Below are 26,354 nucleotides of genomic sequence, written 5' to 3' on the forward strand. Positions count from 1 at the left end.
GATTCACTGAATCAAATCAGTCGTTTAGAGTGGAACTTTAGTAAACAAATCACTGTTTCAATTTATAATTCAAACTGAGACTCCAGTAAATGGTCCACTGATTCAGATGATCCATTCAGAGTGAGACTCTAGTAAAAGTTTTAGTGATTCGAATAATTTGTTCGGAGTGAGACTGCAGTAAACAATTCACTTATTCAAATGATCTTTTCAGAATGCTACTGCAGTAAACAATTTGCTGATTCAAGTAGTCTGTTCAAAGTGTAACTTCAGTAAATGATTCACTGATTAAAATGAGCTATTTACAGTAAGGCTAAAGTAAACAACTCACTGATTCAAGTGATCCATTCAGCGTGAAACTGCAGTAAATGATCCATTGATTCAAATGATCTGATCCAAGTGAGACTGCAGTAAATGATTCACTGTTTCAACTGTTTGGGGTGAACAGTCCAGCTATTTAGGATGAAGACTCCAGTAAATTACTCAAAGATTTAAATGATCCATTCAGAGTGAGACTCTAATTATTGATCCACTGATTCAAATGATCAGTTCAGAGTGAGAGTGCAGTAACTGCTTTACTGATTCAAACATGCCAATTATGCTGTTCACACCAAATGCAGAACGTGCAGATAAATCGTGCTATTCACGCATAAACAGACGCGTGAACATTTGAGTTTACTCGCTTCATTCACGCATCAAATCCACTTCATTCGCTCGTCAAATCCGATTCGTTCCCTCGTCAAATTCACTGAGCAACAGATGCGGATTTGCTGATAGGCAGCGCTTCTGTCTGCCTGGTGACTCTAGCTTTGTTGCTAAATTACTAACATGGATTTTGAGAAGATAACTTTGTTTATGTGCTTTGTGAAGGCTGAAAAACAGCGTCAATTCGTTTGGAGTTGTGTCTGAGTGCACTACATCCTTTAAGAGGTTCACCCAGCTCTATGAATTTATGAACTACTCCAAAAACTATACCTGGATGATTGAAGTTTTCAGCAGTGCTTCCGACTGAGCCGAGCTCAGTTTGATGAACTGTTTTCCGATGTTGGCAGTAGGATCTTCCCCTGGGACACCAACAACAGGCGCTACGTCATAGTCACACCCCCACAAAAAGCAGCTCCTTATTGGTTAACGTGGCGCAAATATCCACTGAAGTTCAGATATTTGAACTTGAGCGATTCCCGCGTTAAACATGCAAAACACTCAATTCACCGTTCGTGTGTATTGCGCTATTTGTGCTGCCCCATTCGTGCAATTCATTTCATTCATGCCACAGGATGTCTCTTCGCGCCATTGCATTGACTTAACATGTAAATCACTCGCGCTTGATGCTTCTTCCGCATCTGGTGTGAACGCAACATTAGAGAGAGACCAGTAAATGATTCACTGATTTTACAAACTGATTTGAATGGGTTTCAGTATGTGAATGTGGTTTTACATCATTTCACGTGAATTATCAGTGTGATATCAAATTTCTTGGAAATGAACTGCGGTCTTTGTTCCTCAGCGTCATCTGTACCATTCATATACTCTATTCAGACCTGAAACATCACAAAAAACTGAAATAAACCCAGTGTTGCTAAAATCATTGATATTGTGATGCACATAACTACTGAGATATTTTTAAAGAAGCTATTTTCAGCAGTGCATTTCACAGTGGATGTTTCAGGCTTCATCAGTTTCAAGATCAAGCACAGGAGACAGTAGATAACTCAATACTTTTATGCTGTTTGATCATTTGTTTCTCTCAATGCACAAATGCTGAGTTCTTTACATCATTTTGAATGGAATGGCTAAAAATAAATAGCAAATATCAAAACAAAGTTGTCTAAAAGTGAAGGTAAACAGCTGTGGAAGAGTTTCTTAAAGTGACAGCAACCTTCTGCCATCACTGACATTTAATCAGGAACATAAAATAAATCACTGTTTTCATATACTTATTTGTCTGTTGGGTCTATTCTTGGTATTGGTTGTAATTTGCTTATTTGTTCATCACTGAAAGTTCACTTTTCTTCACTAATATTTTAACCTTATATATGATGCAGATGTTTTTTTTTAATACTAAAATTGGAATTAAGTATTTTGAAATAATCTAATGTTCCATGGTTGAAAACAACATCACACATTTAATTTTATTCTTTTATTTGTAAAATGTAAGAATTTTTGCAGGTCAAGTGAAAAACTGAACAGCTGTGGCCTCATGTACAAAGACTTGTATTAATACTAAAACATTTACAGCTTTGTGTGTACGCAGTAAAAAAATCAGATGTATGAAAAACTGCGTACACAGAATCCCACGCATATTCTCCTTGTACATCTGAATTAACGTGAAATTATAACGGGGATGCTGAACTAACACCCTTTGAGGAGAGAGTTGCCTCAATTGTGGATGACACTTTACTGTCTGGAGTAGCATCAGTGTCTGTGGGGGACACAGATGTATTAGAGGAACCCTTTGTTAGGGCAGTATAGCAGCACCCCTCCACTCTTATCAAGGCAGTGCCATCGGTATTTCAGCTGCTCAATCGCCCACTCTACAACTGAGGGGGGTTAACAGCAACCTCTTTAATGGATAATTGAGGTCTCCTGATATGCAGTTAAATAATTACGCTTAATAAAATAAATAATTAAAAAAAAAAACTTAGCTGGAATAATATCTTTAAATACATCATTCACCAAGACGCCACCCATTGCGCACCCTGCCATCTTGGAGCCTTCTCGCTGTCTCTCTTTCCAAATTTGGACCCAATTTAGCACAGAGCTCCAAGAGGATAGCTCTTATAGCGGCTAATAAGCCAGTCATCATTGTCAGCTAAAAAGTCATTGTGTTCCCTAAAAAATGCGTTCCTCAGAATTCTACTATTAACAATGTCGTCTAATAGGGCCAACACTGCCATTGCCATAGACTAATGGTAGTATACATTCGCAAATGCTTTTAAATGTTCTAAATCACATTTTATCAATTATAATCTAATAGCAAAGTTTTTCACATGTGTCGGTGCGATACTTTGTAGTGTGCAATTTAACATAATTGCCTCTAGGAGTCGCCAAGGAAAATAAAACAAACACACACAAGAAATACACGTACACCAGACATGAAATTGAGATGTTGACATGAATTTGGACAAACGCACATTCTCACATTAATTTAATCGGTAGTAAATCCAAACGTGAGTCTGAAACCTGGCGTACGCTTTGATATGTGAGGCCTCTGGTATAACTTTATTTAAAAAAACATCGAGCCAGGTTTGCAAATGAAGATGCAAAAACTACTCGCTATCAAGTGGCACCAAACACTTTTTTTATTATATCTAGATATATTGACGAATGATTAAAACTGGTATTCATAATCATCCATTGTAGGAAAAACAAATATCATACCAATACCAAGTCAATCAGTTTCTAACATTCTTAAAAAAACACTTGTTTTATGTTCAGCAGAAGAAGAAAAAACTCATAAATGATTTAGTAATTGACAGAATAATTTTTTTTAAAGGTTAACTATGCCTATAAGACATGACAGCATATTTAAAGAGCCCCTGTTATGCATTATAAAATGATATATTTAGGTTTTGGGGGTCTCCCGACAACAGGCTGATAAGCATTCAATGTCAAAAAAAATTTTTATTGTCTTATAATATGCATTTATTTTTTACTTAAATATCCCAACCAAGGTTGTAATAGTTTTGCATTTTTCATTAGTTTTAGTTTTTATTTAGTTTTTACTTTTTGTTTTCAAATTCAGTTAGTTTTAGTTTCTTTATTTTGAAATTGCTTGGGTATAGTTTAGTTTTTATTAGTTTCAGTATTAGTTTTAGTTTATTTTTCTAAATAAAGATATTTTTTAGGTGCAATATTTAAAATCATCAGAATAAATATTGTATTATAAAAACTTCAAGTCATACATTTTTTGAAACCTGTATTTAGAGGACACATGAACACTGTCATCTACCCATCCTCAAATTCAAATACAACAGCCCACATGATAGCAGCCTTAAGCCTTACAATACGTGTGTAAGGCGGCTCTGATTACATACACAGTAGTGATGGGAAGTTTAACGCGGATGTTAGGACTCAACATATAAAAATTCAGTAGTCAACAATAGTATTTTCAGTCAGTTAAAACATCGCCAGGATCTGAAAAATGTCTTACAGTAAAGTTTTGCAACCCAACTGAAGCATGATTCATTTATTTAAATTCCATTAGGATTTTCTGTTATGAAATAAACTTGCGTTTCACCAGTTAACCTTCTTATTTAAGCCCTCGGTTTACCCGCGGTGCAGTTGTTCAAGTTTAGTTTAGTCGCAGCAGGTACTGTTTGTGTTTCACTGAATCAATGTTACTGAATAAGAGTATATATACTAAATAAGAGTATATATTTTATTATTTAGAGTCAGAGGGGGGTATTAGGCTTGTTAAAAAGTAAGTAGTTTGTGGATGAGTGCTTACTGGAGACATGAATTGTTTCAAATAATTCAGTTTAAATAGGTGAACTAGTTCAACCGGTTCATTTAGAAGATTCAGTTAAAAAGATTCATTCGCGATCGCGATACAGAGATAAAACCCATAATTGGGCACAAACGTGTTAAAGTACTGGTGTCTGTATTTAAAGCTATCACCGTGCTACTGTCATGTCCCCTTGTTGTTTTTTGTCGCGGGAGCAAAAGCGAGGATGACTGCAGAAGAACCGGCTCTATCTGGCCAATGGCAGCAGAATTACAGAAATACATTTACAAAGGCGAGAACGAAGGAAGTTTTTGCTCTAATTTTAGTTTGTTTCAGTTAGTTCTAGTTTATTGAATAACTCTCGTTTTTACAATTATTTTAGTTACCAACAATTATTTTACATTTTAGTTTTAGTTATTTTTTTATTCATTTTTGTTAACTAAAATAACCTTGATTCCAACGACTCCCATATGATTCATTTAGCGATTAATTTGTTCCCAAACCCCTCCTTTACATGATGCTAATCGGTGCTGATTGGTACGATGACCCAATCTGTTGTGGTTGATTCAGTGTGAGACAGAGAGAAACGCTTACCACGGCTTATCAATATTGTTGAAGTAGCCTGAGTTCAGAGTGTATGTGTGTGCCCAATGCAGGAGGTCAATAAAGCAATGCAGTTAAACACCAGCATATTACTCTATTCTTAACCATAAAGTAATAACAACGACACACATTCAGTATTAGTTCACACAGTGGCAAAAGTTGAACAGTTTTGAAACCATGGCAACAACAAGCGGCAGAGGATCGCGAGCTCACTAACCCATGTAAATCCGAAAACAAAGTGGCATGTGTTACATCTTTGACTTGGCTTTAGACACAATATGTAAATGTAAAGAGTTAACCAGATGCAGTACAAGCTGCAAGGAGCGATTACAAGCAACAAAACACAATTAAATATATTTTTTGCAAGCTAGAAGAAACAAGGAGGCAACCATTATAATAGCACTGACTTACACTTGTGAAATAGAGGAAGAAACTGATTCATGAACTGTGTACTGATAAAGTTTATATAGATCAAGGTCCTATACATCAATAGACTTTTCTGATCCTTCCTTTAACAAATCCCCCGTTGCAGGGTAGATTATTGCATTAATCAGCAGAACGTTCACTTATTAATGTTCACATATCTTCAGTCATAATCAATCCCACACAAACCCGCACTCCGATAGTGTTTGAAGTGACAAGAGCGTTCACGTTTTACCAGATGGCACTTCATATTTGACATTGTTTTATGTTGACGTCAATACGAACAGACAAAAGATCTGAACGAACGACGAATCATTTAAACGATTTCAAGTTTTAAACAAGGTGTACTTTCAGATTTAAGCCTCAGCTGGATGTTTTCACTCACTCAGAGCTGCGTTGCGCATTGCATGAAAGGTCATTTTCAAAAACCCATAATAGTGGCTCTTTAAATTAAATAAATGCCATTTCAGTGTTACCCCATGATATCAAAAATAGAATTGAATGTCTTATTTCTATGAGTGTCCTATCCTCAAGTATTGTGACCAAAGAAAAACCTAATAAATATTGACTGACATTACTCTTTCTGGTTTTGCCTTCAGGGTCGCGTAGCATTTGGTAATCACCATCTTCCTCAGACCCTCTGCATGAACTTTGACGATGCCTTCTTGACATATGCCACCAAACCACCCAGCAGCCATCTGGATCAGTTCATGCACATTGTGAAGGGTTCATTGGAGAACGTTCGTGTCATGCTGGTGCCCAGTCCACGATACCTAGGCCTTCAGAATGACGAGTGAGTCAAATAATCTCCAGTATATCAGATTAGATTAGATTCTACTTTATTGTCATTGGGCAGGAATAGAGCCATTTAAAGGGATATTCACCAAAAAATTACACAGGAACTAACTAGTTATTTATAAACTGAAAGGCTTATGGTGTGCTATTTGTTTATGGTTTTTGAATGATGTCTTTAATGCTAATAAAGGCAGGATTTTTTTCTACAATGTGATGTTAAAGCAGTAGTACTGTTTAATGAAGACATAGTTAAAGTAACTCTTTATTCATATGTTTTAAATTGTAATTTGTTTTCCAAGTTCATTTTGAACAATTATTGCTAGGCTTTTCACGATTATTGATTAGTTATAATTGGGGTGGAAATCTCATTGTGGTTATAAAAATACTGTGATATAAGCAATATCTTATAGCAGGACAGTTATTAGCTACATAAGTAGGCAATAAAGAATAAGATGAAAACATCCTGTTAAAAAGAACACAAAAATATAGATAAAGACGGAACACAAAACTTCATGTGAAGGCTCGTGGTCCCTATATTATGTTATTTATAATGTTATATTGTATTATAAATAAATTCATAATTATTATTATTATTATTAATAATAATAATATTATTATTATTATTATATGTTTGTAATTTTATGAATAATAATAATTATTATTATTAGCAATGAACAGCATTATAATTATTTTGTATTATGTAAAAAAATATTACTTATTATAAACCATACACCATATATTATAATAGTAATAATAATAATAATAATAATATAATTTTCTCAATTTTGTAAGTGACACGAGCAAAAAAGCAATACAAGATTGCTGTCGAACTGTTGTATAAACACAATATCACACACAACGCACGCCTCTCACCAGTGGCTATAAAAAGCCATATTGCACTAATCCTGATATTGCATTTATGGTGTATATACATATAAATATATATATACATATATACATATATATATATATATATATATATATATATATATATATATATATATATATATATATATATATATATATATATATATATATATATATATAAATATATATATATATATATATATATACACCAAAAATCGTTTGGTAATAGGAACTGCTTTCTTCTACGGTTCATTTACATCTGCAGCTGACGTCAGAACAGCAGAAATCATTGCTACTTCTCAAACGCCATTGTACAGCTAGTATTCCAATTATAATCTAGTGGAGTCTCTAAAGTGATGTCAAAACAGGTCATTTTGCTCACATTTTAGGATTATAAGGCTGAACAGCATAAAACGCCATCAGTCTACAAACATTTCCCAGTATTTCTCGATTGCAATCAGGATATCCCAATAATTAACCCTAAAAAAGCTGAAGCAACGCAAACACCACCAGATTACTCTTGGCCAACAGATGGCCAACCATCTCGGGGTTATACAAAATGGTCAACACAAAACACATTCATTCCTGATATGCGAGTCCATCTCACACTCAGTAGACTACAATTACTATGGTATAAATACAGCACTACATCATACAAAAGAGAGAGATCAACTTAAAATATCACTCGCCAACTTTATAATATTTTGATCAACTGTAGCTTGTAATTTACACTTTAGCTTGTAATTTACACTGTTTTTCCTCCCCTAAGGACTTAATATGCAGTCTCTGTCGCCATCTTGTGGCAGAACATCAACCATCTTTGCTCTGCTCAATGACAGGCTAATGGTCGTGAAAGTTGTGAATCTCCAAAATGATAAATATTTAAAATAGGCACTATCCGTATAAAATAACAGCATATTTGCAATCTAAACAACTACATTCTCCCTTATAAAAAGCCTCAAATGTACATTATGTTGTCCAACAGCTGCAATATTTGTCAAACTGTAGTGAGTTTATTCATCTGCTGTCACTCTATGTGGGTGGAGAAATACACAAGAGTGAAGAGGCGGTATGAGTGCTGTTATGAAACAGAACTGTTGTATAAATAAAGCAAGTACAGTTTAGTTAGTCATCAGCTGACTATTTATACCAATGACTGTAAAAAATATGGACGACGCGACAGCCCCTTTTCCCATTGAACGCCTTGAGGGCAAAACGCCTGCTTGACGGGCACAAAAGACTGCTGAAATTGGAGCCTTGACATGCGCAGAAGGACTGTCTGATGGAGCCAGAGGAGGAGCCGCGAAAATGAGCGGAGTCAAGCTTCCAACCAAACGCTTTATGTAAAATCAACCACGCCCCCTAACTTCTCAGCATGCGTTTGCTGTCATATCAACACAAATGGATGTAATAACATTAACAAATATGAGGGTTTTATATATTCAATCGCGCCAGCTCCGGGCCGCAGCGCATAACCTACTCGCGGCGTCGCCGGCTACTTCCGGCTCGCATGCTGCAGCGCCGGCTCGCTCGGCCGCCGCATCTGGCTCGATTGACTCGGGCTGGAATCGGGCAGTGAGTCCAGGCATCCGGAGTAGGTCCAGCAGAGGTAGTCAGTCTGAGCTCTGAGGGGTAAGTCTCCGTCAGGCGAGAATCTAGCTGAAACTGGCTCGAGTGTATTTTGCTATCTGGTTGGCTAGGCGTACGTGTATCAGCAAACTAATAAAGCCCGAAAAAAGCCCTGACCTTAGCGAATAAACAGTGTTCCACCTGGATCATGTATGTCAGAAACTGTAGTTTACTGCTGAACTCATTTTGTCATCGTAAAATAACACAGAAATCGAATAATAACACTTCAGTCTTCTGCCGAAGCTCAGACGCGTTGAGAAACTGTCAATCACATCTGTCAATCACGATGACACGCCCAGCATTAAATTACTGCTAAAAACAAACTGTTTACAAAAATGAAGATCTGCACCTATTTCAGCACAATAACCAATGCCTTAATCGACCAGAACCATCTTTCGGGACATTTTATTGCAAGTGTAATAAATTTTTTTATTTGGGCTCAAGTCTCCTTCATTAACACGGAGGAGGCGGGCTTTATGACTTGTACTGCAGCCAGGCCCCAGGGGGCGATCTAACGGCCGAGACCTTCACTCAAACGCAGGCTTGCGGCACACTTGATTTATACTCATAGTACAATTATAATCAATATTATTAACATATTTGGTGCTTAATGTTTTGCGTATTTAATCTGATAAACAGATTGTTACTGAAAAAACTTATTATTCGCCATATAAAAACATCCATAGATCTAATAGACAACACCATCAACTAAAACAGGTGTTATAAATCAGTTCAGTGGTGCATATGTTCTTGCAGAATAAATAGAGTAGGTGCTGTGTATAAGTGATAATGAGGTAAATGTGACCAGTGACCATTACAGTACAGATGATGCAGTGTAAAAATAGAAAATGTGAGAATGTGGCCATATGACTTGATTGATGCAGCACACTTGCAAGACAGGTGTGATGAACACAGAAAAGTGCAGTATGGACAGATTGTGAATTGTACACGTTAAAACGGCTGTAAATGACTGTAAGTGGCCACTCCAGCCAAAACCACATGGTTAAAAATAGCACCGAGTGGCATGCGGTTATTATAAGAAGTTCAAATATTGCAAAGGAAAAGTCCAGTACAGATTGTTCAGCTACAGATGTGGAATTATTTTGTTGATTTCTGCCATAACGAGAATATCGCAGTCACTTTACTTCATTATTAAGCAAGCTTTATAAGTGTGTATTGTTATTTTAATATAATTATCAAGGGTTAATCGAGTGCTGTATTAAATGCAAGGCTTATTTAATTGGTTACAGCTGTTCATTTGTTTTATTAGTTGCAACAATTATATGCATCGATCTGTGGGATTTCATTTAGATTGAATATAACATTAGCATAATGACCTGAACATTAATCTGATGCTTTATGGATCAGTTTATTTCCCCTCTCTGTCATTTACGGTTTAGCTGAAAGAAAGCGTAGGTTCCTTTTCATTGGTGTAATTAATTGGTTTGCTAGAAGATTAGTCGGTAACGATTAGTGATGTGTTGGAGTGATGGAGCAGTTGTTAGACGAGTGATTTTCTGTCTGCAGACCTCCGAGGCTCATGGGTGAGGGATTTGTGGTCATGCAGTCGAATGATGTGGACATTTACTACTATCAAGATGAACCAGGTAAAGTCTTTCCCTTATTTAAAAGTATAAAGATGTTGTTGGTGTATATTGCATTAACAGTGGGCTATTTTATTGCACACTACTGGTTAATATTTGGGGATCAGTAAGTTTATTAATGTTTTTAAAATAAGACTTTTCTGCTTACCAAGGCTGTTACTTGATCAAAAACTTTGACATTTTATTACAATTTAAAATAATAAATTAACAAAAAACAAATTGATTTGTTGTTTAAGTATGTATTTGTACTTCTGAGTTCACACCAAATGCAGAGAACAGCTTCACTAGCTCTAGTTTATTCTGGGAATGTTTTTCTCTTCACACAATTTTTTTGCTAGCATTTAATTATTTGAACTTGTGCGGAAGACGTGGTTGAGGTGAATTCTGGGACTTTAGGCATGGGTAGGCCAACAAGAAATCTGCACGTGCAGAATTCCGCAGATTTTTAGCCCATCCTTAATTATGTTTTTATATTTATATTTTATATATATATATTTTTTGTATTTATATTTACTTGTGTAAATGTGTGTAAATTCATATTTATTCATTTTTTAAAATAATTTTCAGTCATATTATTGACTAATATGAAAATATTCATATGATTTATTTACAATATAGTTTGTAAAGGAATCTTTTCTGTCTTTTTCTAGTTATATTATATGATAGACTTGTTTTCTTTACCAAATAAAGTGGATCTTATTGGATTTGCATTGAAAACATTAAATACAAAGTTATGAATACAAATATAAAGTTAAAAAAGGTATTGCTTTTTATTTCATATAATAGGTTTTTAGCAACGATACTCCCAAAATCATTCCGCATAAATCTGCCGATTTTTACCAATTCCGTCTGATTCCATCTGGCCCCAGGCATGAGCAATATGGGTGATGATCGCCTGGGGCAGTATCTTGCTGGGGCGGCACGGGAAGACGGTGCAAAAGAAAAAAAACAGAAGCGTGCCCCGGTAAAAATCATATGTGCCTCAGTATGCTTTGAGATACGATTTATTTTATGCAAGTGTTTTAATCCCAAGAGTGGTAGGCTAATCCCAGAATAAAGACGTTAGTGGCCATTCATATTAGGCGATAATTCTGTAAAACATTTTTTTTTGTATTTTATAGAATTGTCAAAATTAAAATTCATGCAAAAGATTTCTCAAGTGATCTTATCATATCACTCCAGTTTTGTCTTTACATTGTTTTCCAGTTACATTTAGGTTTGATTTCTGTTATTTATTTAGAATAATAATTGTAAAACAACAACAGTAGTAATAATAAGAAGAATAGGAATAATAAGAATTTTATTTATAAAAATATTAATTTTTTTATTAATTCCAATTCTGGTTTTGTCCATATTTTACCCAAAGTTGGGTTAAAACAACAAACTTTATATATATATATATATATATATATATATATATATATATATATATATATATATATATATATATATATATATATATATATATATATATATATATATATATATAAAGTTCTTTATATATATTTATATGAAGTGTCTGATGGTTCTTTTTTTTATGTTAACTAGATGTAACCTTACATGGGGGGGGTGTGAACGCATTGTTCTTTCTGCATCATTCACACCCTGCAGTTATAATTTTCCTCTATTCACATGTTTGTGTTGTATGTAATTGACTTCAAGGCAAATATTTAATGCTGAATTTGAAGTGACTTTGCATATTTACTCCAGTCTTTAGAGTCATATGATCCCTCAGAAATTTTTATAATATGGTGACTTGCTGTTCTGTTCTGGTCATTTTCAGTACTTAATTGTTATCGAAGGTTCTTACAAATAGCAGTGTTGAAAATGTTATCTTTCTGCATAGTTTTATGGAAAATATTTGACTTTTTAGGATTTTTTGAATAAAAAAAAGTTTAAAATGGCATTTGTTTGAAATTTGTTTTTTACTTAATCTTTTTTTTGCGTGTTCTTGATGAGCAAACATAAAAAACTACTGTATCACAGTTTTTTACAGAAATATAAAGCAGTGTAGTGATTGGGCGGGGCCACAGAGGAGCTCTGGATTATAAAAGGAGAGACAGCAATGGAAGACAACAGAGGACCAGGGGCCTCATGTACGAAGACGAAGTGAAAATCATACTAAAACATTGCGTACGCACAAAGCTGTAAATGTGTGTACGCAGAAAAAAATTCAGATGTATGAAACACTGCGTACACCGAATCTCACGCATATTCTTTTGTACATCCGAATGAACGTGAAACTAAGCGCAACATGCACGAGCACAAAACCCCTCCCTGCCTCCTCCCCCGCATGAATATGCAAATGTCTCTGCTTTGGCAAAACCCAACGAAAAAGCAATGGCAAAAGCAAGCAAAAAAGAGAAACTTTGAACAGAATGTGAATTGTAGGTGCTCCTTTCGGAGGTAGACCGGAGAAAAGTGGTGTTATTTGCAAGTTCGTTCTCCGGAATTAACAACAAAATAAAAAAAGAGTGGGAGAGTTTAGCTGATGCGGTTAACACAGTTGGGTCTATACGTCGCACTGAGTGAATCACAACAGAAATAGTGTGATTTATAGGTGTAAAATGTTGCGGTACCCTTAACAGTCTTAGTGGCGCAGATCGTAAGGCGTAGTCAACATGTTTTGACACATTCAAGCATGAACTCGGTTCGAATCCAGCGTCTAATGAACTCTTTCTTCTTTTTTCCCCCGATATATATCAGATTTAGCCAACTATTTATCACGAGAAAGACAAGTAGGAATCATCAATAAGTTTGTGCATCATATTTTATTTGCACATTTATTGAATGGAAATGTTTTTGATTTACGTATGCAAATTCATCTTCAGATAGTGTCTTTATAGCAATGTGCATGCAGTAGATAGCTCAGATTACATTGGGAAAACAGGCGACTGCTGCAAATTGTGCTTTAATGTTTTGCTGGTCAACTGTATGGTATGGAAACCTTATACCTGCTAGATGAACCCGTCTCATACAGCTGCCATTGCAAGGCTCAAAGACACTTTGTAGAGTGCAACTTAACAACTGCCTCTAGGAGTCGCCAATAGAAATAAAACAGACATGCACAAAAAATGTGCGTACGCCAGCCATAAAGCTGGCGTGGAGCTGAGCACATTCCCACGTTCAGTTCATCGTTAGTAAATCCAAACGTGAGCGTGAAACCTGGCGTACACAAAGTTTTTGTGCATACGCAGCGTTGATACATGAGGCCCCAGGCCTGGATGTGTTTTGTTTTGCTTTTGGTTTGAGTTTTGTTGGTTTTCTGTCTGTTTGTTTTATTTTCTCATTCAAAATTAATAAAACGTTTGTCGGTTCTCTGCCTCTTCCTTCCTGATGACCAGGTGGCCATCTAACTTTGTTACAAGAAGTTCAACAATTTTCGAGGTCCCACTTTATATTGTGGCCTTAACTAATATGTACTTACACCAGATTTAATAGTTTGTTACAATGTACTTATTGTGTAAATACATGTATTTACTGTGTACTTATGCTTGATTAAATACATGTATTTAATTACATCTGTAATTACATTTGTAAATACACTGTTGACCATCCCTTACACCTTAACCCACCCTTAAACTTACCCATGCCACCAAACCTGTCCATAACCCAACCTCTATCCCAACTCAAAAGCACCACAAGTGTTCTCAAATACATTATAAACACAGTAAGTACATTGTATTTATTTGTTGATGCAAGTACATATTAGTTAAGGACACTTAATATAAAGTGGGACCAGATCGTTTTATATTATAATAATAATTTACAGTTTTTTAATCAAATAATTGCAGGAGAATAAGCTTCTTTTAAAAACATAAGAAAATCTTTCCTATTTGAAACACTGGAGTAATGAGTTTACATTTGTTTATTTTAGGTTTGGTCCCAGAGGAACTGGAGAATGGAGATACAGAAGCTTGCTCTGAAGATGCCAAACTACAGGACTTGCCTCCCTGCTGGGGTTTGGACATCGTATGTGGCAAAGGAACAGACTTTAACTATGGCCCATGGGCTGACAGACAGAGGTATTTGCACACACTTTACCCTACCCAGTTCACCTATACCACATCTTTTTGGACCCGTGGCGGAAACTGAAGCATAACTATATATAGCTGAATTTAAAGTTTGTGCACTCTTTTCTAAGAAAGAAAAGGTGGTAAAGTACTTTGAGCAAACTGTCAATAGTAGCCTATATAGATAATAAAAAATGAACAAGGGTGAATGTAAGAAAAGTAACTGTAGCAAATAAAAATGCACTAGAACATGAAAAGTCTATTCCTAGTCTTTATCGATTCTTATTTTGCAGTGTTTATTAAAGATCTATGATTTTTTTTTTATATCAAGGAGCTCACAAGGTAGATTAATCATTTGTTTGGAACGCTCTAAGTATATAGATGAGAATTTATCCCGTGCTCTTATGCCGAAATTCTTGCAAAGCAAAAAAAAAAAAACACTTGCAATCCACGAACGTGCCTCTCACATAATGTTCTTAATTTCACAGATTAAAGCTCTTGTGAAAGGAAAACATGCATGCTGTACTGAACAATGAAGTGAAGAATACTCTTGCTGTTGAATGAATAATTATGAGACACTGACACGTCATTGATTACTGAAGCCATTTGCTACAATATGATCTGTGATGTCACCACAATGTTTATTTAACCAGATTATTACATTTTAAATGATTAATTTTTTAATTTAAAACTAAAATATGACATATTAATTATCCAGTTTTTTCAGATTATTAAAAGTAATGAGTTGTGTTAAAAGAGGAGCAACACAAAAAAACCTAGCAGAAAATAAGGCTTCCTGTTTCATGACACTTCTGTTGATCTTCTCAGTAGTGCTTTATGATAAATATGATTACTGATCTGTATTAGACATAGGGTTGGGTATTGTTTGGGGTTATTTCGATACCGGTGCTAAATCTATACTTTTAAACCGTTACCGGAGCCAAAACTTTGCCTGAACCGATACTTTATAGCCACAAAATTATTTGACAAAAAAAAATTATCATTATAATTTTATATATTTGAATTGCATTAATATATTTCTTTTGATCATTTGTTTGTTAGCATGAATGCAAGATTTACATTATGCTATTAATATTACATTAGCTTACTACTAACCTCTGGAAAGTCTGTCATCAAAATCAGGGAACACCTTTTTTTTGGTTTGACATGGACATCAGTGATCTAATGATTTGCCTTAATCTGAATAAGACAATACTATGATAAAGGTGTTTACATGAGTTGCTTTTTGAATGTTCCGTTCATGAATCCCAGTTACATGTTATAGCATAAAGATCCATTAACGTTATTGCGTCACCAGCCTTTAAATGTTTCCTTCGCAGTTTGTGTCTGTGATCCTTTAAGATAATCAAAAATCGCTGTTTACCTGACTCTTGATCAGAGTATTGTCTTAATCATATTGAATCAGAGTATTGGTGTCCATGTAAACGTACTCACTGAAAGTGCCACATAATGTCTCAAGCTGTCAAAGACAGTCCATTCCTCACCTTTAGGTTGATTACATGAGCCCTCAAATTTCATAAGTTTGACGTGTTTCCCCCCTTACATGCAACTTTTGTAAAGCATCTTCTGCATGTTGATGTGTCAGAATCCTTGCTTGTGAAGTATAGCTATACTTTAGAATGCTTATTTTAAGCAAATTAGATGAATGCGTTCATGCGTGTTGATGAAGGGAGTCGCTCACCGCATGCACCATACTTTAGCCTTCTATAAGCTACATAACGCCTGACATCGCTGACATCCATATCCCTCAAAGCTGTTTAGAATTAAATATTTAGAAATGGTGTGACACAACGATTACTTATGTGTGCCTTTGATGCACCCCTTGATGTTTCTTAAGGGCGTCACACACTTGATGCGCTGCTTAGAGCCGCGGCACAGCGCGCACATTACAGTTGATAGTATCACACACACTGTAATTCATATGCTGATTCGGGCCGGAGCATACCGGTTCCAAAGATACCGTTGCCAGGTTTCAGTACCCAACCCTAATTAGACAATATCATTACTGAGTAAAGGCAGTAATTCTTAAACTTTAATGTGCTGTAATATAATAAAGTCTTTGCACTGTGATTGGACTCCTGCAGAGACAGCCTGTGGAAGTTCTTTTTGCCTGCCGACTATCAGCCAATGAAAGTGAGCGAAGTTCCCACACCTGGAAAACCACGCCAGATCCTTGCCTTCGAACTGCGAATGAACATCATAGCTGATGCGACTATAGATCTGCTTTTCACCAAGAACAGGGTATTTGCACACATACACGCCTAATGATTTATTTCTAAATGGCACACTCTTTTGTGTAACCTTTTGTTAGGACAAAGTTCATAGGTACTCAAAATCCTGAAGAAGAATGTGGACCTTATTTATTCTTTGTTTACTTTGTTTAACCCATAATCCATTTGCTTTCACAGGAGACTAATGCGGTCCATGTGAATGTAGGAGCAGGTTCTTACCTCGAGGTCAACATACCCATGACTGTTGGGGAGAATGGTAAAAATGGAAAAGAATTACTTCAGTACATAATGAGGGTGACAGTTTATTTTTTAAAAACACTGCAGTTTTTGGAGGAAATTTTTCAACTTTCCTAAAGTTAAACAGTTGATTTTTGCCATTTTTGAGCTTTTAGCTTAGCATTGCATAAATCATTGAGTCGGATTAGACCATTAGCCTCTTTAAAATTCAAAAAAGAGTTTTGATAATTTTCTTATTTAAAATCTTGACTTTTGTGTAGTTACCTTGTGTGTTATGACCTAGGGATGCTTTGATATGATACTTGGATTAGATATTGGTTCAATACTGCACATTTTTGCTGGATCTTGTATCGACCAGCTGGGATCGATCCAAATGGGATCTTGCGCATACACTATAATCTGTGGAATTTATAAGCCAACAAAAGCCTTGAAGGTAGCCTATTATAAGGCACCAGAAAGGTTTAATGTAGCCCTATTATATCCCAAATGTTCTTAAGTTAAGTTTTGGAATTGTTCGCAGATACAGGACAGCTGATGGTGAGTTCCAAATGGTCTAATCTAGAGGTGTCAAACTCAGTTTCTGGAGGGCTGTAGCTCTGCACTGTTTAGTTCTCACTCTAATTAAACACACCTGATTGCACTGAAGTACAACCTGAAATCTCAAACAGAAATTTAGGATATTTCAAGACTATATTTGATCAAGTGATTTTTACCAGATGTTATATTGGACATACAAGAATAAACCATGTTTTTTTTTTGGTGTAGACTCTACTCAATATTTGTACTGCAAAATTCACCTTTCTGTAAAACAATTTTTACTGGACTGTCCTGCTGTTAATGATTCCAGAATATTTTTTTTAATGAAAATAAATCTAGAAAATAAATTTAGCATAGTGACACCACAAATAAAGGATTTTTATCATCTATAAGCACTAAAGATCCTATTTAACTCATGTATTTATTTTGTTTGTTGATTTTTAACTATATATTTATTATTGAAATGTTCTTGCCATGAAAATAGCCTTGGTTGCTGACATGGCATTAAATAAAAATACACCCCAATACATTACACCTGATTGTACTAATTGCGTCCTTCAGGCTAGTTTTGAAACCTACAGGCAAGTGAGTTGAAGCAGGGATGGAACTAAACTGTGTAGTGCAACGACCCATCAGGAACTGAGTTTGACTGGTCAAATCCGATTCAATGGTTTATGCGAAGATGAAAGTGCTCCTGCTAGACCCAAAGATTGGATAAATGAATTCAAAAATGGTAAAAATCAGCTGTTTAACTTTAGGCTACTTGTAAAATGAGCCTATTAGCTTTTTTTAAAGGTTGTTCTATTATGCATAATGTAGTCTTTTGAATATGAAAAAGTTGCAAAGTTACATAGTCCATAAGGGAATTAATCTCTTTATCAGTAGGAACTGTTTCTGAACTTGCTCAAATCCCTGACTTGGAGTGCATGTTCACTGAAGCGTTTTTTCTGATGAGCTAAGCTTTTTTTTGGCGTTGTGAATGAAAGTGCCACTTATTTAAATGGCAATAACGTACTGAGGCACTGAGCGTGCATTTTTCACAATGTGGTGGTAGAAGCCTCACAGCTAAGAGTTTTTAAAATCGTTGGTGTTTTCAGCTGCGCAAAAACGCTTTAGTGGACACGCAACCTTTATCCGTTGTTTTGTTGTAGAAATGTACACATCACACAACTTAATATTAATAATTAAAAAACGTATATCTGGAGTTGTAACTAAGGCTTGAGCTGTTAAGGTTTCACTCTTTTATGTAAAGGGGTGGGGAATAGCAGCTCATTTGCATTTAAAGAGAAACAAATTCTTGCTTGTTCTTCCGCCCCAAATGGTGCATAGGCATTGTATATTATAAAGTATTAGTGAGGGGTTTAAAAAAATGACAGACATGTTCTAGGAACTCCTTAGTTTTGTTAAAAGTACATATAAGTTCACTTTGATGTAATTTAACATGAGGCATTATATTATAATCTTCAATTTCCCCTTCATGTTTCACTGATTTTAATGCTATTTTGCTCCTTCTAACTCTGTGTAGGTTATTCTCCCACTGTTAAAGGCCAGTTATTACATGTAGATACAACCAGCAGTATGCAGTACAGGACCCTGCTAGAGGCTGAGATGCTAGCTGTGAGTATGGCGCATGATTTTATATGCATTTATAAAAAGATTTGCCCTTTAATACGCTGAACAACTTCAAACTTTCACTGCACAAATCTATGACAGTCGGTACAAAAGCAGATAAAGGGAACATTGCTTGCTCCAGGCATTTTGCAGTCTGACAGTAATTGTTTTGAAAGTTATTGTCAAAGAAAGGAAATTTGTTATAAAACATGAATTTTGAGAACTAATCTTTGTATTAATTCAGATTTTAAATATTGCAAAGCCTTTTTCCACTTAGCTGACATTCACCCACGCAGCACTTGATTTATTTATTTAGCATCAGGATTAATGTGTATTGGGGTATTGAAACAAGTGATGAATATATATTTTGAAATGCATTAATTGTGGATGTCCAGATCCAATCACAGAGTTAGATCTCTTTTTTGATTTCGCACGGAAACAGCAACATGTGCAACATAACATGTTGCAGAGATGCTATTGGTTAAATGCCGGCAAACATAGTTCTACAAAGTAGAACACGGAAGCAGCTTGAAGCAGAAAGTGCGAGTACATAGCGATCTGGAGGTATTATAAAGTTGATGATGTCAACACTGCCATAGTAAACTTGGTATTGCCTCCCAGGTATTTTAAGTTGAGGTGCTATTAGTTTTAATATTAGATTTATATTATTATATTAGAGTTTTTTATTAGATTATTTTTTTAAATATATATTTACTGTTGCACTAAAGACCAAAAGTGAAGAATTGATGTTATTTATTACTTGATTGTTCAAGCTACCTCACAGAAGTGCTCTGTTTGTTAACAGAGTTGTTGTATGTTAAAATAAGGTGAATTAAATAACAAACAGGGAACATCCTGGATCTGTTTTTTTTCATTCTTCTTTATACTTTTTTATGTATTATGGAGGTGTCTAGTATCAGTAGATACTCAAAATCAAATGATTCTGACTTGAAGGCAAAAACAGTCTGATCAGGGCATCCCTAGTTTTAATGATGATTGTAGAACTGTCCTAAATTCCTAAATACTCAGCTAACTTGTTCAGTTAATAAAATGAAATGTTTATGCTCCACATGCACTTTATAAAATGTTCCACATCACTCGCATATCTTTGGTTAAATATTTAAAGAAGGGCTTCTGAATCCACAAAATTCTTCTTGGTTTTTCCTTAATCTCATATCAAAGTTTTCCAAACACATTACAGAATACTGTAAGCCATGTCTCATAATTTAGGTGTAAACTCTTTGTTCCTTTTACAAATGATCCTTTTTTACTGTTTTAACTTTATAGATTTGGTTCAAACTGTAAGTCTCTAAGTGTAATGCGAAGTGACGCTAACAACAGGGGTATGGATCCAAATGCAGGTTTATGGCGTACTCACACTATGTACAGTTACCCTGAACCGGGCCAAAGCACTCTTGTACCCCCTCCCGTCTACCCCGACGGCCCGCCCTCAATTTACATTCGGGCCTGGGCACGCTTACGTCACCGATGATGTGCTGTTCAGTAAGCGCTTTCGCTCAGCATAGTGAAGATTATGTCATTTTAGTCGTTTGTGATGCAGTGATACGCAGTCAAATATTTCGTCAAACAGATCAGAATGTCTCTAATAATCTATGACAGTTTGCGTTCATTGAACAGTAAATATCATGTCATAAAAGTCACGTCTCATCTTTAGTTTCGGGCTCAGGCGCGTTTTACACTCGCACTACAAGCGTACCATGCCAAAGCCCAAGTGAACCGCGCTCTGGCACACATCTTCCAACCGGGTCAGGGCCAGCCAAGTGAACTGTGTCTGAGCCTGAATTAGAGCACTCACACTTCTCAAACAATCCGGGAAGCGGGCCTGAGCGCGGTTCGAATAGCATAGTGTGACTCAGCACTGAAGTGTGTGTGTGTGTGTGTGTGTGTGTGTGTGTGTGTGTGTGTGTGTGTGTGTGTGTGTGTGTGTGTGTGTGTGTGTGTGTGTGTGTGTGTGTGTGTGTGTGTGTGTGTGTGTGTGTGTGTGTGTGTGTGTGTGTGTGTGCGCGCGCTGTATAAATAGTCCTAGTTGTCAGTTCTTGAGTAGCCTTAGCTGTATCTGTCTGCAATCATGGGGATCTAGGCCAGGTGTGTGCGAGGTGCATGACTGGATCTTGTAGTCCATTTAATGGCAGATTTGTAGTTCTGTGCAACACTGTGTGTTTAGCAGCGATTTGCACAGACTGGATCGCTGGTGATTGTGACGCTAAGAACAGAACACAGCCTAATATTGCAACAAGAGGGTCAGGAGGAAATTAGTCTTAAGTACTGTTTAGCAAGAAGAAAACACCTCAATCCAAAATTTACACATATTTTGAGCAAAACCAAAATAAATGTACATGAACAAACAAACGCAACAAAGTTCACATGTTAAACTAACATTAGATACATTTAAATAAACATTATGCATCTTCAGGGTGGCGCTGAATACATTTATAATTTTTTATTTTGCGCCATTTTGCTTTTGAAACAAGTGATGAATAAATATTTAGAATTTTTTTTTGTGATGATTGTAAAACTGTCCTAAATTTCTTAAATGTTCAGCTAACTTCTTATTTGCTAAAAAGTTGTATTATATTTTTTCTTCAAATACTACGTAAAGGATAACGCAACAATCAAACCGTTCTGCATAATAACAGCTGTTGTATGTTTACTTTTTTCCAGTTTCATGTGATAGCCAGTTATCCTCGCGTGTGGAACATGCCTCAGTCCTGGCAGTGTGAAATTGAGGTTTACAAAGCCACGTATCACTTTATCTATGCACAGAAAAACTTCTTCACAGGTGATGTTTCTCTCTTATCTGTAAGTCCCTATGCGGTGAAGTATGTCCTCAAGCTGACCTCCTCCTGTTGTCATCTGTAGATCTGATCCAAGACTGGGCCAGTGACAGTGAACCGGACATCTACTCATTCGTTCCATATTCATGGAAGTTTAAAATTCTTTTCCACCAGTTTGAGATGATTTGGGCCGCCAATCAGCACAACTGGATCGACTGCTCCACCAAACAGCAGGAGAACGGTAGGAGAGTTTCATAACAGATGCACTTATATATATATATTAATTATATTATATATATATATATATATATATATATATATATATATATATATATATATTATATATATTAGGGCAGGGCGATTTAGCAAAAAAAAAAATCTAGGTTTTTTTATAAAGTTTGACAGATTCTCGATTTCGATTTTAATTTTTTTATTTTTTTGTGTCACTAGTCTTCTCAAAACATTACAACAACATGACTGAAGTAACATTCACTTTAAAAGTAACTTGAAAAACCATCTGGTTAAGGAACATTGTATCTTTAATGGCCATGTCATACAAAAATCAGTCAAGGTGTAAATAAATGTAAAACAAATTCACGGGTTAAATATTGTTGCAGAAGATTTGAATAAGAAATATTTGTGTAAATATTGCACTTGCAGGAATACAGATGTATTTTTTGCAAGTTTTGCTGAGCCGAAAGATTGGCTGTCAGCTCGGCTTTGACTTTGTCTTCTGATTAAAGGACAGTTTGTAAAGCTGCTGCCTTTTTCTTAAAAAGATACAGTGGAAGAAAAGGACTGAACATGGAAACTGTAAAGCCTAATTTAACCCAATGTGTGAAGTTGTGGACGTTTAATAGGAGCAAATACGAGTACCAAATGTGTGTCTAATATAAAATAATATATTTAATCTATTTTACTTTTTTCCCCCTTTTAAATAACGATCATTTGATGCGCTTTGCTCCACTCTCTGTATTATGCTGCCTGATCTGTCTGGTTTTCAACTAGGTCTGCTAAATGACGTCATGGGGGCGGGTACTTTCATTTTCACTGCTACAGTACCTAACCTCTACTCGTGTTCACACCAAAAGATCGGCGTGGTTTTTCTCATGGCAGGCTTTTACATCCTTTATACATGTCGAGATTGAGTTTATAGGCTTGATGGGGGAATGTCTTGACAATTCACACAGACGTGCAACAAGTAAAATCCTACATGACTTCACGCATTAACAGGCAGTCAAGCAGGTCGCACACCAGAAGCGCTGCGACACGGCACGCACATGACAGTTTAAACTATCACACACCAAACGCGCACATTCGCATGATATTTAACATGAAACTAATCAGATGGCGCTCTGTGGGCCGGCTGAAATATGAACTGCTTCGTGAATCGTGGCTGGGCGGCACCGGTGTGTGTATGGAAACCTGTTTAGAATTCTAAAATCCATGGCTCTGCCTGGTGCTGCGCGTCGTGTCACCGAAAGGCGCTTCTGGTGTGCTTTCTGCTTCATACAGAGAGTAAACCAAAGCGCATTGGTGCAATTATAATGTATTAAATATATATTTTTTAAAAATCGCGATTTCTCGATTTGATTCAAAATTAAATTGTCTTAAAACGTAAATTCGAATTAATCGAAAAAATCAGAAAAATCGCCCAGCCCTAATATATATATATATATATATATATATATATATATATATATATATACACAGTTATTAGCCACCCTGTTTATTTTTTTTCACCAATTTCTACAAATAACTTATTTCTAATATCTGATTTATTTTATCTTTGCCATGATGACAGTAAATTTTTACTAGATATTTTCTGAACACTTCTATACAGCTTCTATACATAAGTGACATTCAAAGGCTTAACTAGGTTAATTAGGTTTAATAGGCAGGTTAGGGTAGTTAGGCAATTTATTGTTTAATGATGGTTTGTTCTGCAGACTATTGAAAAAAATATATATTTAGCTTAAAAGACTAATAATTTTGACCTTAAAATGTTTTTAAAAATATAAAACTGTTTTTATTCTAGCTGAAATAAATAAGACTTTCTGCAAAAGAAAAAATATTATCAGACATACTCCTCGCTTTGTTAAACATCATTTGGGAAATATTTTAAAAAGAAAACCAAAATCAAAGGAGGTTTATTAATTCTGATTTTAACTAGATAGATAGACACAAACAGACAGACAGACATATTCTATTGTATTATACTTTCTTGTACTAGAGCCTCATAAAAGACTGTAAATCAAGGCATATGAACCATAAAATAACAGCAGTGTCACGTCTTAATGTCGGTTTACACCCTGGAGTCTATTTTATTTTAATTTCCTATATTTTTTGCTTTCTGAAAAACTTACAACCTGCTCATTCTCTTTGTCTGTAGTTTATCTCGCTGCCTGTGGGGAAACGCTGAATATTGACTTCACTTTGCCATTTCACGAGTTTGTCCCGGTCACCTGTAACACGCGTTTCTGTTTGCGAGTGAGTGTACACCTTTACAAACATTCCCACACACACACGCAAACACACATACTCATCTCTTGTTTTTAATCACATGCGGTCATGCATTACAACCTTATATCACATCACGCCACCTTAAATCCACTCTGAACTGTCATCCAGGCTGAGGACACGGACATGCGCCTGTGCCTGCCTGACTGTCACCCCAGCCGGTACCCGCTGCTCACCCTTGCGAAGGATTACCAGCACTCTAAGAGCCCTCCAGACAACAATATGCCAGCAGAAGGGCAAGGAGCGCCTCCCAAAAACAGCAAACCACGCTGGAGGAACATGACTCACGCTGAGTAAGAGAGTGCTGTTGCACTATTTCTGTCCCTGTTTCTTCGTTTTGGACTGCCCTTTGACTTTTCTGTTGCATTTGTGTGTTTGCTCTCAGGGCTGGTTGGGTGGACTGCTGGAGTGTGCCGAACTTCATGCTGATTATAGATTATACCTGGCATCCCATCTATCCTCAGAAATCTGAACAGCAGCTCAAGCAATCATGTAAGTGTTTGTATTAGACCACTTAATTGTGCATAAATGTGTGGTACGGATACTTAAAGATATTATATGTTATTGTTAAACCCAAAGCTCTTCACATTTTAGAGAGCATCCTCCATGTCAGCAAATCAATGAAGTAATTCATTGATCATAAATGGATAAATAAACACATACAAAGCAATGACACATATGAATATATACACATTAGGGTTGCCAAAAGTATCGAATTTGGTACCAATCAGTACTGAAATTTCAAAGATGTCCATTTTCCGCTAACAGAAATAACTGTGATTGACCGTGAAGGTCATCAGTTCACCGCTGTTCACTGAGTGCAAACACAGATACAGGGACTCTAAAGTGATTTAATGCCATGAAGATCAGTTGATCCATCAATAGATTGCTCATCTGTCAGCTCATGGACAGACCAACTGATTGACGTGACATTGAAATGCTTTAGAGTCCTTGTATATATGTTTGCACTCAGTGAACATGGAAGAGTATTGACCTTCACTGACGATCACAGTCATTTTTGTTGAGCATGTGAACACAATGGCCTATCAGCTGTGTTTAAGAATGTGCTCTAATGTTAGCAGCAATTGGACATTTTTAAAATATCAGTACCTATTGGTATCCAACGCGATACTTTTGATAACACATCTACATGTACAAATACCTAATCATACACCTTCATAATCATTCATGTAGACACACATTTACATGTGGTCACACAAACATCTGCATATAAATATACATATTCTTTTGGGGAGGAAAAAAAAAAACAAAAAACAAATAAAACGATCAAACTAAAGTATTTTGAATTTGCGTTTTGAGTAACGGATCACAAATCTGTTGGTATGAGAACTGAGAAACTGTATTTTAATAAAAAATAAAATAAAGAAATATTCAGCTGAATAAAAATAAATATAAAATATTCAGTACTGTGAAAAAATTAATGTTACTTCTGCTGTTGCCTAAATGTATAAATCTAACATTATTATTTGTACAACCCTTATTTATTTTTAGCTGTTTATTATTCAGTTATGCATTCATAAAACTTCCATGTTTCACTGCTAGATGGATAATTTTTTAAGAATTATTCAGTGGCATATGTTTGATGGCTGGTTGTCGCCACATATTGGTTAACCTGTTAACTGGTCATGTTTCAGCGTCAAGTTAAATGCATATGACAGTGAGTTTAATCTTTAGCATAAACATGAGTGGTTGTTTCTAACCTATAAACGGTCATCCCAGTACTTCTATGTTATTTGACTGTTTGTAACTTCATAACTCAAAAGCCTAAAGACTGAATCTCTTTCTTGATTTTTTGAAGGATGCAGCGATTCGAAGGATTTATAGACACTATCATTTATAATTTATGTTGTGTGCGTGTTGAGATCCTGATTTTTTTAATGATCAGTGATGCAGCTTACACTGAATGCATTAATCCAGGCTAAACAAGTAGTGACAGAAAACAACTTTAAAACCCACCACATCTGAAATAGCCCTACCACAACTTCTTCAGTCATCATTTTATT

The 26,354-nt window shown here is 35.7% G+C and overlaps 1 protein-coding gene across 51 annotated transcripts in view; it reads left to right on the forward strand.

Moving 5' to 3' along the window:
* Window positions 1-26,354, forward strand: part of bltp1 (bridge-like lipid transfer protein family member 1) — a 202,041-nt gene that overhangs the window by 25,622 nt on the left and 150,065 nt on the right. For all 51 annotated transcript variants that reach the window (XM_087278190.1, XM_087278191.1, XM_087278195.1 and 48 more), the window contains exons 8-18: window positions 6,070-6,263; window positions 10,289-10,368; window positions 14,243-14,390; window positions 16,484-16,640; window positions 16,808-16,886; window positions 18,930-19,021; window positions 21,698-21,815; window positions 21,896-22,051; window positions 24,203-24,300; window positions 24,442-24,623; window positions 24,716-24,822. In XM_087278190.1, the coding sequence (XP_087134316.1) occupies window positions 6,070-6,263; window positions 10,289-10,368; window positions 14,243-14,390; window positions 16,484-16,640; window positions 16,808-16,886; window positions 18,930-19,021; window positions 21,698-21,815; window positions 21,896-22,051; window positions 24,203-24,300; window positions 24,442-24,623; window positions 24,716-24,822 (1,411 nt within the window). The remainder of the gene's footprint in view (window positions 1-6,069; window positions 6,264-10,288; window positions 10,369-14,242; window positions 14,391-16,483; window positions 16,641-16,807; window positions 16,887-18,929; window positions 19,022-21,697; window positions 21,816-21,895; window positions 22,052-24,202; window positions 24,301-24,441; window positions 24,624-24,715; window positions 24,823-26,354) is intronic.

The sequence above is a fragment of the Danio rerio genome, chromosome 13 (assembly GCF_052040795.2).
Source record: "Danio rerio strain M-AB ecotype USA chromosome 13, GRCz13ab, whole genome shotgun sequence".
NCBI lineage: Eukaryota > Metazoa > Chordata > Actinopteri > Cypriniformes > Danionidae > Danio > Danio rerio.